The sequence below is a fragment of the Thunnus albacares genome, chromosome 23, assembly GCF_914725855.1.
Source record: "Thunnus albacares chromosome 23, fThuAlb1.1, whole genome shotgun sequence".
Lineage (NCBI taxonomy): Eukaryota > Metazoa > Chordata > Actinopteri > Scombriformes > Scombridae > Thunnus > Thunnus albacares.
In genome coordinates, this window is record NC_058128.1 from 5,876,310 (window position 1) to 5,892,164 (window position 15,855).

The following is a 15,855-nucleotide window of genomic DNA, read 5'->3' on the forward strand; positions in this document are numbered from 1 at the left end:
GACATATGTAAACAGATGAACAGAGATGCTTTTTTTGATGATAAATTGCAGATACAAAAGAAATAATAACATAAGAAACGTACATCACTTCATTCTGATTCAGATCTGTAGCAGTTTGGCAACGACTCCCAAAATTCTCCCGTTTTCTCTCAATTCACTAAACACGGTTTATTCCAATGTTCTCACCACAGATTCCACCACAATATATAAAGTCAAATACATATAAAATATTTACAGAATAAATACAAGAAATGTGCCATAATTTGAAAAAAGTTGAATACACGATTATCATCCCATTGAGAGTAATACTACCACAGAGAATTGGAGAAAAAAAAAAAGAATTTGAGAGTAAAGTCGGAATATTTTTGAGAGAAAAAAATGTAAATAAGTTGAAAATTTGATTGAAGCACCATTTTGAGAAGATTGTTATAGTTTGAAAAGTATTACAATGTATTAAAAGGTGAGTTCTTATTCCAAGTCATTTTAAAAGGAATAACTACTTTGAGAAATACGCTTATTCGCTTTCTTGCTGACAGTTAAATGAGAGGATTGATACCTTCCTCATGTAAGACAGTCAGATCGATCTTCTCATGTATCTTAGCAAGAAAGTGTTTCTCAAAATGTCAAAATTATTTCTCCAACAACACTGAACACTAAAATATTGAATTATTCCAGAAATATTCAGACTTATTTTCCCCTGAAATATTACATTTGTCTCGTAAAATTAGAACTTTATTCTCAAAATATTGTGCTTGAAATATTGTGACTATTCTCAAGATATCATGACTTATATATCATAAAATTGTTTTAATCCTGTAATAGTACGACTTTTTCTGAAAATTAGGACTTTTTCTTCATAACATTAGCAACTTTAATCTAACAATATGTTTTTTTCCTCTCCAACAGCGAGCCCACTGACTGTATATAAACATGGCTGACGCGTCTTCGCTTCCTATCAATATATGCAAAAATGAAGCCAAAATATCTCCTTTCGGGGAGCGGCCATCTTGCTTGTGCTATGTCATTTGGAGCCAGAGTCTGCGCCGTCCCACCACCTGACGGAGGTCAATCATGACGTCACACCCCCTTTTTATATTGTCAAATAACTAATTAAAATCAAAATGACCATTTGGACAAACATCAGCGTGATAAGAACGACCTAAAATGATAGAAACCATCTTTGTGAAAAATTTATTTGACGTGTAATTTGATTTTTTAGTTTGACTCACGTCCCATCTGCTAACATGGAGGGGGCGGGACTTATGGCCTATACTGCAGCCAGCCAGCAGGGGGCGATCGAGATGTTTTGGCTTCACTTTTGTGGAGTTGTCATGACGTTCATATTTATATACAGTCAATGAGTGGACCTAATACTATCATATATAACAAATACGTAAATCATTGCAGAAACATAGCATCACCTGGTCCTTTCCAACCATGACATGAAACATGAAACTGCCTACATATCATCTCTTTAAAAGCAGCCTGTCGCCTAAAACTTTTCAATATAACCGCATTATCAACACGTTTGGTCCGTCGAGGCTGCCAGCCTCACAACGTGAAGCAGCTGCCTCAAAAAAAAAAATCAACACGTGTGGTTTTAAAAAATAAGACCATTAACCATCCTCCGAACTTAAAAGTAAGCAGCCGGAGGGAGAGCGTGCAGGAATGACTGTAATTAAACCTTAATTAAAAAGGTGGATTTTAAGTGATTATATTTGATGAAGTAAAATCTTTGAGCACTTATATATATATATACTTTTACTCCTCTTTGGAATATGATACATGATACTCTTTTTTTATAGAGCAACATCATAAAAAGTCATCATCAAAAGTCCCCAAGTGTGGAGAGAAGACAGATTTATTTCAGTCTTTGTCAGTACCAACCTTACAACTTTGAAGTGTAACCGCTGCGCTCCCTAATAATCTCTCTTCACACACGTTCAGTCTTGGTTACTCTGATGTTCCCTTGCAGTAAACGGAGGCAGCAAGGTGAGAGGATATAGAGCTTTTAATTCCCAAAATGCTATATATGATTTACATGCATATGCTGTGTCCTATCAAAAAGAGTAAAGCTCAGGTTGTAACTGTTCACACCTTCGGTGCAGAGGAAGGCAGCTGCGGCTGTAGTGTTCACATTCACAGGTTATATTTGTACCTTCACTTTGCAAGGAAGCTGATTTTTAGACCTTTAAATCTGAGGAGATAAGGACGCAAGGTTTTGTTGAGTTTGCTCATAGTGTATTTAGGCTCTTAAGAGTGTTTTGTGTGTGTGTGTGTGTGTGTGTGAGTAGTGGATGGAGGGGTAGGGGGTCACATCACCTGGGTTTACACCACCACCCAGCTAGGTCTCACTGGCCCCCCTGAATATTGCACATGGGGGACTGGTCCAACATCGCCAGGGTCCTCTTCTCCTTCTGAAGCCTCGTCCGTGTCCGTCTCGACGGTCAGCAGGACCTGAGAGAAGACAAAAGAAGGTGTTTTGGATGCTGCATCCCTGACGTAAAACTTAATATCTGAGTTCTGTATTCTCAAGTGGAAAATATGTACATTTATTCACAGCTTTGACTTTCTCCAGCAGCAGCAGGGATTCAAATCCCAAAGGAGCAAAATTCCACACGACATTTACAACACTGTAAACTTCCATAGGTTGCTCTCTGTCAGGGTTTGACATGTGGAAAAGCTGATATAAAGACCAATAAAGATTCACATAGTGACGGTCGTAAGATGTATGAATCAGCTTATTGGTAAAAGGTAATAATATGTTATCCATATCAGGACTGATATCAAAGTTCTTCTGTCTGCAATATATTTGACAAAACTCAAAATACTCAAAAATTTGACTGAACTCAAAAACTTTGAGTTCAACGAGTTTAAAGTGATAAGTTGATCCAACTTTTCCAAACATTTTTGATGATGGGATCTGGTTTTCATATCTTGATATTTACAGAAACGTGTTTCTCTTGAGGCAACAGGCAAACCGTCAAGCTTTCTGTTGCAACAGATATGTTGCACAATTTTATGCCAAAAAATGTTTGTTTTTTTTTTTACATAAATTGTTTCTTCATTTGAATTTATGTACTGAATATTGTAGCAATCAGACAGATGGTGATAATAAATCAATAATAAATTTCAATATTCTGTATCCCCATATACTGACATCTAATTTACTGTTTCATTGATACAGTTTTAACCTCAGAAAGCACAAAAGTATTTCAGATTCTGATGCTACTGGCCGGTTTGTGGCTTCCTATCAGAATCCCTCATTAACTCTCTGTAGTGCAGTATTAAATTTTTTACATCAGTGCAAAACAATAAGAAGTTTGGATGTGCACTAAAATTATATTTGTTTTACTTTTGTTACAAACATTTTTTTCTATTAAACCTTTATTTTACCTTGCATGAGAGTCTACTACTATGCTAGCATCTCTGTAAGGCTGTACTTGCTGTAGGCTGTATGAGCTAAATGCTAACATCAGCATGCTAACATGCTCATAATGAATATGTTAACATGCTGATATTTAGCAGGTATAATGTTTACCATGTTTGCCATTTTAGTTTAGCCTGTTAGCATGCTAACAAGCTAAACTATTACCACAAAACAAAGTAGAGCTGAGGTCATTAGTTCATAAACCAAATTTTTGACCAATTTAGTGCACTTTTTGGTCTGGGGATTGAGGGTTTTTTTTCATGGTTTGAGCCCCACAACTGGGCATAGCGGACCAACCTGAGCTAATGGAAAAAATCTATAAAAAAAACCCTATTAGTTCAAATAAAAGTAAATCTTAAACTAGAAATATTGCCTTGCGGTTGTATGTCTCCGCCAACCAAGTCGAGTTGCAGTTTACATCCATGTCTCTCTAGATGAAAAGGTAAGAGATCACCAAAGTTTTTATAATTCATCCTGAGGGGGACATGAATGTATGAACCAAATTTCATGGCAATTCATCCAGTAGAAGTCAAGATACTTCAGTCTGGAGCAAAGTGCTGAACAGACCGACACTGGCACCACTAGAGTCATGCTGCTAGCAAAGTCCTCAAATGCATCAGTATTAAATGCTGTTTACCACAAACAGCAAACGAAGGAGTTTGTCTACATAAACATAGTATAAAAATCTAATTATGATTTAAATCTGTTAATATCTAACCAACATAAGGTTAAGGATCTGAGCAAACATTCAGTGCCAACTTTCAGTACTTAAGTTTTTACATTTATTGCTGCAGAATGGACACAGTTTGTTATTTAAATGTACTGAGAGTCGATGCCCAGCCCCAGAAATTATTATCAGAGATGGACCTCATTAACTGGAATAGAGAGATTTCTAATCAATTTTCGATATCAGCCCTGTAGATCTCGAATGATAATGATGTCATACAAGAATCGGATCATTTCCACCACAACCTGCGTGTCACAGTCATCCTCACCGACCACAACAACAGCATTGTGGTTGTATCTTTGACCACCACCCCCACTACGACCTCATCCAAGTCAATGCCCCTCTATCTGTGGTCCTCCTCCACTCCGCTCCGCTTTCCATAGCATCAGCTCGTGGAAACAACTCCTAAATGTCACTTTTATTCCCGGGATGAACGGATGACTTATGGCTGCCTGGCAGATGATCAGGCGGGAAGGAAAGAGGAGGGGAGAGGAGGGATAAACACTCTCATCCCACTGTACACAAAGGTCATGTACCCAAATAGTCGCCCGCCCTGAAGTCTGTGAGTTCAATCTTTCCTGAGGGGAGAAAAAAAAAAGAAATGACACGGGCCGCTGTGTTTTGTGGAGGAGGAAGAGGAGGCTGTTGAAGAGATTCCCTGAACACAACAAGGAGCTTGTTACAGTTTCATCTGTCAGGACAAACCAGCACTCAAACCAAAACACACAGCAGCCCAGTCAGACGCATCCTATTGGTTGATTGTTGTATGACACACAGAACCTCATCAAGGTTTAATCTGCCGACTATTTCCTTGATTTTCTGTTGCTGTTCAGTCAAAAAAATAGCAAAAAACACGCACTGAAGGTGTTCAGAGCAGGTTGAAGCTCCGGTTTTTGTCTTTCAGGCAGCATTTTTACATTCGTCAACCTCAAGTTTTAGACCTTTGACCGTGTTTAACATAGATATCCAACATTATAACAGTTTAAAAATAAAAGAAAATCACAAAAAGCATGTTATGTCCCCTTTAACACCTGACTTTATGTCTATTATGACCACATTCTTACTGTATGACAATTACGATAACAGACACAGAAAGCAAATTATGCAAATAATTTAGCGTGGTGAATACATCGGTGGAAAAAATAGAAAAATCTGTCAATTCTTTAAAAGCGTAGGCATTGTGATGTAACACCCCTTCAAATTTTTATTAAAGATCCCCTCTAGACATGTATTAAGACATAAAAATACTCTGCTTGGAAGGATAATGTGTGTCTAATGTTTTTTCCACCTAAAAAAAAGTACAATTACCTTCTTTCCTTCTTCTCCCTAATGTCTATTTTGGTTAGGGTTAGTGGGGTTAATGCACTAAATGCACTAAAGAGCAAGTATTTTTTAAACGTTATCTTTGCGTTTGCATGTCTAAATACACTAAGATATTAAGAGCAGAAAAACTACAGGGAGAAAGTCTATTTTCAGAGCAGTGGACTTTTGTTTTCATGATAACAAGCTGTCAGATTAAAGGGCTTTCGGTCTAATGGGAAGTTTTTCGAACTACTGGAGATTCAGAATCATGGTCGATCCGACCAATGGCGAGGCACCATTTCACCAAGAGTCTGTTCACCCCAAACTGCAAGCAAAAAACTTTTAATAACCCCTTTTGGTTTTGATTTTACTCACCGAGTTTTTTGACATATTCACTGCCAAGACTTTAATGTTATATAAATAAAACCAAAACTCTGCACATGAATAAACTACTAAGTAGCGCAGTACAAACACAATCCAAAAAACTTCATCAAAAGCATGTTAACATGAAAAAGAGGGGTTTTCTGGGATGACTAATGTGTGTTAAGATAACAAACTGACCTAAGATGATGTCCAGAAGAAGAAGGAGGACAGTCTGACTCAGTGTTCCTTGGACTGAATCCATCTGGTTTTGTTCCTCATTAGAACAAGTGCAGACAGAGGAAATCTGTATGGTATGTTGTGTGTGTGTGTGTGTGTGTGTGTGTGTGTGTGTGTGTGTGTGTGTGTGTGTGTGTGTGTGTGTGTGTGTGTGTGTGTGTGTGTGTGTGTTCTCATCCCCCAAAACAACAGGTGCAGTTGACACCCAGCGTGACGGTGTGGGTACATCAACCATCAGCACCCTGTTTCACACACACACATTAAAGTCTTCTTCTCTTCACCAGAAAAAGCAACGATATTAAACTGTCACATTCTTGTTTGCATCCATTTGGGTTAATACACCATGACTGTGTGGTGGGAACAGGCTTTTTTTTTTTAATTTATTTATTTATTTTTTAAATAGTTGATTCTTTCATAACATCAAAAGTAATCCTTTTATAGGCTGATGAGTCACTTCTAGAGCAGATGGGTCAGTCTGAAGTGGTCTGATAGGGAGGATTTTAGCTTATTTTGAGGTTTTTTTTTGTCACATTTTAATGCTAAAAACATGGAGACACAAATCCATAAATAAGTTCTGTTAAAATGTTCTAGACATGGAAAAGATTATCTAAGCTGTTCTTATATGACTGCAATAATGCTCTGTTAATACAGAACACAGCAGCTCAGGTCTTAACAGATGCTAAAAGACAGAATAAAGTTGAATTTAAGTAGTGTAAACACCACCGTCTGGATTTATTTATATTAAAATGAAAGTTAATTGAAAGTAAACCTGTAATATGGTAAAAATTCTTCTGTTAACTACTGCGTTTGATACATTTGAATACAATTTAAGTCTTAAATTCAATAATTTATTCAAAACTTTTAAATTTTCAGTGGATATTTAAGTTTTTACTTTGAACAGAGAGCCTTCTGAGAGACTTTAACTACAATAGTAGTTCGGCTCTGAGTCATAATATGATCCTCTTTTTCTATCTCTGTACCCTAATTACACATCTAATAAATTTAAACAGATATAATGTCCAGAACGAAGCAGCTGCTTTAATGGAGCAAGTGGCTACAAACAATAAGCAGCTGCTCCGCTTTGCTCCGCTTTGTCGGTGAACTCGTTTAATGTCGGTTATTCTCACCCGTGACTCCTCATTGGTTGCCCAGGGCAGCGAGTCCGCCTTCTTCACAGAGCTGTCGCAAGAATCATCCAGGCTCTTCATCGTCTTGTACTTCCTCATCGTCAAACTGTCCACCACCCAGAACATGATGGACTACAGGAGGCGCCAGAGAGACAAGACAGGGGTTACTTACGCTGCAGAGATGAGATTTAATTTGTTTTTTTTACTAAGATGTGACGACTAGAACATAAAAGTGACACTAACGTTGACTATGAAGGGCACGATGAGCATCACCAGCACCAGCTCCAGCTGAGGGTTAGCGATGTAGCTTAGCAACACCTCCTGCAACTGGAAGAAGAAGAAGAGAGGAAGAAGTTTAACATGTTGACATCAGGCCCTAAAATTAACTAACGACGATTCAATACAAGCACGTGTGACACCGTTATTATAACTGCTTTTATTCTGCGTTTTAAGAATGAGACTCTGAGTGTACGAGCATGAATAAAAACCCTGAGAAAAGAGTGAATTTGAGGAAAACATGGGTGAAACATGGTGAATATCAGCACATATCAACAAAACAAGATTTCTATATATTTGTATTAGTCTTAGATATAAACGACCATTTATTCTTCCCACATGTCATGCGCATCAAAATGCATCATTTTATGTTTTCTACAAACAAAAACACAATACTTATTTTATGTTGCCTCACATGGTTATGACCCTTTCATAAAGATTTCTTACAAGATTACTCACACACACACACACACACACATACATATATACATACATTATATTACTTTATATATTATATTCACTATTTATACATTCTTCAGATTTCTTGTCTCTGTAATTTGATACTATGTAAATTCTACTTTTTTTCCCCTAAAACGCGCAATTTCATTAAAATATTTCTACTACTTTATTTCAGACCATGAGCAGCAGCGATTCATCAATTAGTTGATTAACAGAAAATACATCAGCAACTATTTTGATAATTGAAAAATTCCTTTTAGTAATTTTTTTAAGCAAAAATTACAGAAATTTTGGGTATCAGCTTCTCAAATGTGAGAATTTGATGCTTTTCTTTGTCGTTCATGACAATAAAACTCATCATCTTCAGGTTTCGGACAGTTGGTCGGGTAAAACAGGTGTTTGAAGACGTCACTTTTGACTCTGGGAAATTACGACGGGTATTTTTTTTTTTAATTAACTGACTACTGACAAACCGACTAAACAATTAATCAATAAATAAATAAAAATAAATGGCAAATTGATCAACAATGACAGTAATTACATACTTTAGATACTTTCTGTATAATTATACATAACAAATGCGTTTCTAATTATAACACTAATATTTATAATCAGCCTTGTTTCATTATAGAGCCTGTAAACAAAGGAAGTGAGGTCTCTAAACAGCACAGAGAGCTTCACAAAAACAAAACAAAAACTCTCACGTATCTGGAAATAAACAAATAAACTGCCTATTTATTTCCCAGAGGGCCGTTTGTTGCTATGACAAAGGTTAAAAAGGCAAATTTTGACCGAAAATAAATTAGGTCCTGAGTGCCATGCAAACAAACTGGCCTCCAAATACATTAACACAGCCTCTTTGTTTTCCTTACAGTCCAAAGACGAGTCATTTCTCTTCTACATTTTATCGTCCAGTTGTTTATTCTCTCTCAAGATTTGATGACTTGAGATTTTCAAATGTCAAACCAAACAAGAGCCGAAGTAGAAATGAGAGAATATTGTTCTCTCATTTGAAAATTGACAAGACACAAGAATAATACGGAAGAACTCTTGGCTAATGAAGAATAAACTTTATGAAGATGTTACACTCAAAGGACCTGAACGCCGCACTAGTTTTGGACTGTTTTCTTACTTTGGACCATCCGGGGACGAGCAGCACCAGGCTGATCACACCTTTCTCCAGCACCATGATGAGCAGGTAAACGCCGCACTGACCCAGCCATGCTGCCGCCTGAGGAGGGTCACCTGGAGGGATGAGAGGAGGTCCACAACATAAATACAGAGGCCATCTCATACAAATACTATTTGAATCTATTTACCTTAATACATTTTTGTACAGTAACAGTGTTTCTGATTTTTCTTTAGCATTGTCACCTGCAAAGCAACTTGCAGTTTATGGTCATTGAGCATATTGAGTCACTTTATTTTGTAACTTTTTCTATATTATGTAGCTTCTATATGTGTGTATGTACAAGATAATTTAAATGTTGCATGAAAGGTGGTTAATAGATTATAATAGGTTGATTTCATTTGATTTGATTTACTATCAGCTTGCAAAGACAAAACTCTGCAGCTTCTCCATCATTTTAAATTAGCAGCTTTTTACTATTACTTTTGTAAAATCTCAGAAACTGTTCCTCTGCTTGTGTAGGACACTCTATATTTATAGTCTTTCCTCTCCTGGTCTAAACCTTTCCAAAAGGTCTGTTGCAGGTGTCTCACCACAGCAGACACAAAGGAGGACAAGTCTGTCATTAAGACAGGAAGGAGGAAGGATGGAAAACACAGACAGAGAGACAAACCCCTTCTTCTCATTTCTCAGTTTGCACATCCTCGCCTTCTCTCCTCGCGTCTTAGTCCCTCCCAACCTGAGATGCGAGCGGAGGAGGCGAGGAAGAGACAGGAGGAGAGAGGGGGCGAGGCAACGGGCAAAATGAGACGTCCTCGCTTCGGAGCTGTCAGAGCTGCATCATCTGTCCAATGTTTTGTTACAGCCTATCACTGTATTTTATGATATCTGACAGATGAGTATAACAGTGTTCATGACAACTTATATATTTACTTTTAATTTAAATCACAACGTGGCGTAATATGACAAGAATGTACGGATGTCATACATTTCCACGTCTCTTTTATACGTCACAGGTGCCGAAAAGACTTCCGCAAGGGATAAACCTGTGCATCCTCGCTCCTCTCTCCTCCTGATGCATTTTAGGAAATTGAGACATCCTTAATCATGACGCGCTGAGATCGATTTCCGGGGTCACACGCGGGCAGGAGGACGGAGGAGAGAGGAGACGAGAAGGGCACAAAATAGAGAAATGAGCCCAGAGAGAGCGTGAACCAAACTATGAATACACTAAATATTTTGCATTTCTGTCACAGAGCTGCCAACAAACAGAGCCAAGAAATCAAATATAAACCTGATGTTGACCCTCAGAGAGAGAGAGAGAGAGAAGACTCAGCCTCCGCACGTTGCTTCAGTGAAAATTTCCATTACAGACGAGGAACGCAAAACGGAAAAAAAGCGTAGAGTGAGTGAGTGTAATAATTGGCGAGGAGTTAATCCCGGTGTAAAGCCACTGAGACTGTTTTTTTCAGCTGCAGCTGGAGATGCTGGCGTTCCTCCCCGTCTGCCTCCGGTGAGCCTACATCGCCCTCTGGTGGACGAAGCTACAACTGCATCTTAGAGTAATTTAAAAAGGAAAAAAATGAGCTTTTTTTTTTAACTCACCATATTCTCCAAACATGAGCAACGTCCACTGTTTGTACTCCACCAGCTTGGACACCAACTTGACAGCCAGCCAGATGACCAGCATCCCCAGCATGGCGTCCAGCAGGAAGTTCATCAGATACCTTTGATAAAACGGAAAATAATGTTGTTATTAGTGAGGAATCCCTGAACCTCGTTTTATTATAACTTAAACAACCTGAATACTGTAACTCACAGGGAGCATGGATCCTCTTTGGTGAGTGTAGACAGGAAGACGTTAGCAAAGTGGATGAAAAGAGCACCAATGGCCTGCTTGGACGTGTCGAAAAACCTGAAAAAAACAAACAAATCTCATTTAGATCATTTTTATTTTAAAGATTTGACGTCTTTATTACATTCTGCTATATTTTGTAAACACTGGCTGCATCAGGTGAAGATCTAAAAATGTCTGTCTAAACATTAGACAATATTTACAGACTTAGACAACAGTAGAATCTGACCGATATATCAGTCGGCTGATTTTATTGGCTGATATTGGTCTATCAAAGATATACTGATATCAGCATATATGTTGTCCAATATGTGCCGATATTTTTTTGTTTTTCAAAGTATATAGGCAGCATTTTATGTATATTTTTTTCTTAATTCAAGTTTAACATATATATTTTTGTTCATACGAGTTTTTTTATTTATAGTGATATCTATAATTATTAAACTCTTTACTGTTTTATTGCTAAAGTGTAAAATATTCTGCCTCCATTACACGTCTTTGTCGCAAGTGATAAATATTTGAGGGATCACTGCAAAAAATGTATGTTTATACATATGAATATCGGCCAAAATATCAATATCAGAATTTTTTCACTCCCTAATATGAGTATCGGCCCCAAAAATCCAGTATCGACTGGGCTCTAGACATCAATTAGTTCTGTTTGTGTATGGAAATATGAAGCTTTTTATTGCCCAGATTAGTTGATTTGATTGATTCTTGAGAGAAATTAGGGTTTTGCTGACATGTTATTTAGAGCTGCAACCTATGATTATTTTCATTATCCATTTATTTGTTGATTATTTTCTCAATTAAATCAATTAGCTGTTTGGTCTATAACCAAATGTCAATCACCATTTCCTAAAGCAACCAAAAATGTCTTGTTTTGACCACAATATTCAGTTTACAGTCACAGAGGACTTAAGACACCAGAAAACATTTGAGAAGCTGGAGCCAGAAAATCATATTTTTTCCCTTTAAAAATGACTCAACAATCAATCAATTATCAAAACAGTTGCAGCTCTAACATTATTTATCTTTTCAGGGACTTTATTCATCTATACAGGTGTGTCTAATGTTGGGAATGTAGGACAGGAAAGCGTAGAAAAAGACACCAGAAAAGTAAAAGAAGAACATTTTCTGACCAGATCCTCCACGGTCGTCTGATCCCTACAGGCTCTCGAAACCTCTTCACTGCAAAACAAACAACAAAAAGTCAATCAATTAATCAATAACTAGACTTGTTTTTTTTTTTTTTTTATCCTGCAAAACACCAACATGTAAACACAGATTCTTTTCGCGGTTTCGTGTGACCTCCGCGGTGAGTTTCATCTCTCTCCGCGGGGGCTACGGGGCAGAGGCGAACGAGGACAGATGAAACGCAGACGTATCGTTGTTGGGTTTTTTTTCGCTGCCACAACACTTCATTCCTCCCCACTGGCCTGTTCAGGGTGAACAGACGCCCACTGTTCCTCTATCTCACCATCTCACAAGGTCAGGGAATGTGACTCTGCATGTGAAAACAGGATCGAGGCTTCCTGGCAGACATCTGTAAACTCTTTTCAGCCTTTTTTTTCCACCAGAACTTAACGTATGAATACATGTGATTGATTTCATTTAGTGTTTAAAATAAGGTATTATTAAAAGCATAGATGGGAGGGTTTATCCTTTATTAGTATTCATACTTTTCTTGTTTTTTTTCCCCAGAAATTCCCACTTTTCAAGCTACTGAAAGTATCTGATCATTACAGATTGCTTACATATGTAGATTTTCCCAAATTTTAGAAGTTGTGCGGGTGTCAGACACTCAAAAAAAAACTGCTAATTATTATATCTGACTCATGTAATGTTTCCCTGGAGGTAAACTGAGAAAAACAAGCATTGCACAAACCGGACGTCAGAGAAAGTTTCCCAACATTTGCTCAACATTTTGGCTAATCTTTCTGTTTAAAAAAAGGGGGGAAAAAAAAGCTCAAGTTGGACTGTTTTTAAATCTAAATATTTTGCATTTTAAAAAAAAAAAACTGTGTGTTTCCAGCCTGTATCTGGCTTACGTGTGTGTGCAGGCATAATGACGAGTCAATGGATGGAAAGAAACTCCCCCAAAAATAGCTTTGAGGAAGAGGAGTCTGAACGCAGATCAGCCGAGGGATGCGTGGCTGTGACCTGGCATACCTCCACCGTGATCGTAGCTGAAGGGCTCTAATGCAGTGTAAATATTAACAGACACATATTCTTTGACCGGGAACAACACTTGAGGGCACGTTGAGTACAAGGGTGGGTGGGATGGGGGGTGTATTGATTTCTCTACTACTAAATAACTGAGTGGAGGCTACAGCTCATTGATCTCACTCAACCCTTAAGGGCTGGCCTGATTCTGCAACACTTGACTGCTCTGAGGCTTCAGATGCACTGAACCCTGCTGCTTGATTAGCTGATGAAATCACTTCGACTGCGGTGACCTTTCAGAATTACTCACTGATTATTAGATCATATGCAAACACACAAAGTGACACTGGATGTACATTTGTATTTATGTCATTTCCAATCAGCAGCCACACACAAACTGATAAAATAAGCACTTTTACAGGCTCTGAATTCAGAGAAAAGCTAAATAAAGCACATATAATTCAAATGTGGGCTTCTGTTTAGCATATATGTGCAGTAATTAGCATAATATTTTATCAACTGAGAGCCAAGACACATGGCTGCTGGGTGAAGAGATTGTTAACATGGATTATTCAATGATAATGAATCAATGAGACGGAAAATAACTATTTAATTTACTCCAAGGAGTCATAACGGAATCATTGAACATATGAGGTTGGATTTGTGTGCTCAAGCATTAATAAACAAACAATAAAAAGTTCCTAAATGGGTTGATGTTTAAGAAAAAAAACACACTGGATGGATGCAGTTTTCCTGCTTGATCCACCTTTCAGCTGCAAGTGTTGCAGAAGTACTAAACACTGCCTGAGGTGCCAAATCTGGTGAGATGCCCAACATTCCCCAAGTCAGCTGCCAGAATCACAAGTTATTTAGCAGTCAACAGGCATTGTTCCGGCTTATAAAATCCTCACTGTGACTGCAAAGGAGCATCTTGTTTTTGCTGTCAAAGAGGACACTCAAAACACTGAAAATAGATGTAGTTTCTCAAATGATATTTCAATTAAAAGTGTCCCTCTTTGAGAACTACTGGTTATAATTTAAAAAAAACAACAGACAGCAGGTCTGAGAAGTTCAAGTTTACTGCATTAACAGCATCTAATGTTTTTGTTTTGTGTGTTAAAGGTGGTCAAATTCACGGAGGTTGTCACATGTTAAACGTACATTACCGTAGTAATTCATAATTATTATATTATGCAGATGTTGTCTATATACTGTTAGTAGGTCTTGTGGATGTTATCGACAACAAAAATGAAACCGTGAACTCAAAACCCTTGATTCTGCTATACAGAGAGACTGTGACAAAACTCTTGTTTAAAAAACACAATATGTGATGCTGATTTGCTTGTAGGCACACATACTGGTGTGGTATCATATGTCCTGATTATTTATAGAGAAACTGGGTCTTAATGGCAAATTCTTTGTTTTTAATATGCCACCAACAGCACGTAATTTCATTAAAATCTGTACTTAAAATTGGTTCATATCAATTGCTTCCACTTAAAGTCTATTTTGTGGACTTTAAGTGGTAGCAATCAAAGAAAGGGCGAACATTTTGTTAAAATACGATATTTTTACAGCACATAATGTATGTCAAAGTTAATGGTGAGTCATTAATACTCGTGTAGCCTAATGTTTCAAGTTGTGTCCTATTCTGTATGTATTTTTACCAACAAGCAAGAATATATTAAACTAGGGCTGGGCGATATGGACAAAAATCAAACATCACGATATTTTTGACCAAATACCTCGATATCAATATTGCGACAGTATTATAGGGATGACTACTGGTGCTTTCATAAAATATTTACACAACTAGATTTTTGAGAAATAATCATCAGTAATGTGGATATATTGACTAAGTGAGTAAATATTACAATATCCAAAATCTACGATGATATCTCATATCGCGATATTGATATAATATCGATATATTGCCCAGCCCTAATTAATATCTATGTGGACGTGTGGGGATCGCAATAAAAGAAAGAGCTCAAATTTTACTAAATAAGTGATTTTTACAGCACAAAATATGCGCCGAAGTTAAAAGATAGTCCTAAATAGTCATGTAATGTTTAAAGTTTTGTCCTAGTCTGTGTGCATTTTGCCGGACAAGCAAGAATATATTAAATTAGCAGATATTTCAATGGAGTTTGGCGCGAGGCTAATGAAGCTCCAGCGGAAAACAAACGTCAACAAAACGCCACGTGGACACGCGAAGCCTTTTAAAAACTGTTTTTCTGTATTTAGCGTTTCCAGCTTCATCTCACTGAGTAAACACGACAACACGGTGGTGATAAAGAGGATTTCGGAGACCATGTTTAGCCGGAAGGTGGTGTCGGGTCAGATACTCACACATCAGCGTACTGAAGGCGACGATAGCCAGCAGTCCCTGGATCAAGACGCCGAACCTGTCCGTCAGAGCTCCGTTATCGCAGCCGTGAGGGTTCGCCTTGTTAATGTCAGACATGTTCGTGACTTCAAAAACGCCATTATCCAAGAATCTTTTCACCAAGAAAACCCCGCTGTATCCGTACATGTCCATGTTGATACGATAACAAAAAAAAAAACCACAACACAGCCGTTTGAGACAAAAGGAGCAGTTTCTTCCTCGGTGGGCAAGGAAGCGTTTTTAACAACAAAACCGCCAGATTTTACTTTCCTTGTCCGTTTTAAAGTTTCTGTTCAATGTTTAAAGAGGCTGGTGCTACATCTCATGATGCAGAAGCAAACAACAGGATCGATTATCTGCCTCACATCCATGTTTATGACAAGGAAAACACGAAT

The 15,855-nt window shown here is 37.7% G+C and overlaps 1 protein-coding gene across 2 annotated transcripts; it reads right to left on the reverse strand.

The window, feature by feature from the left end:
• Positions 1–1,764: 1,764 nt before the first annotated feature.
• On the reverse strand, positions 1,765–15,855 carry tmem110l (transmembrane protein 110, like). Of its 2 annotated transcripts, XM_044343903.1 has the most exons (9): positions 15,424–15,855; positions 12,048–12,096; positions 10,870–10,965; positions 10,656–10,777; positions 9,054–9,166; positions 7,430–7,513; positions 7,187–7,318; positions 2,323–2,457; positions 1,765–2,197 (listed from the first exon to the last, which is right to left on the reverse strand). In XM_044343903.1, exons 1-8 carry the CDS (start codon positions 15,611–15,613, stop codon positions 2,329–2,331), a joined length of 915 nt encoding a protein of 304 aa, XP_044199838.1. In that variant the 5' UTR covers positions 15,614–15,855; the 3' UTR covers positions 1,765–2,197; positions 2,323–2,328. The 2 variants fall into 2 exon arrangements, with proteins under 2 accessions (XP_044199838.1, XP_044199837.1); XM_044343902.1 differs by having other exon boundaries at positions 1,765–2,457.

Bases quoted from the DNA above. Each gene is read 5' to 3' on its own strand.
- tmem110l (XM_044343903.1), bottom strand. From the start codon at position 15,613: ATGGACATGTACGGATACAGCGGGGTTTTCTTGGTGAAAAGATTCTTG. The intron at 10,966-12,047 runs GTCAGAAAATGT...TGTTTTTTTCAG, and splicing joins AGACGACCGTGGAGGATCTG to GTTTTTCGACACGTCCAAGC. The intron at 10,778-10,869 runs GTGAGTTACAGT...GTTTTATCAAAG, and splicing joins AAAGAGGATCCATGCTCCCT to GTATCTGATGAACTTCCTGC.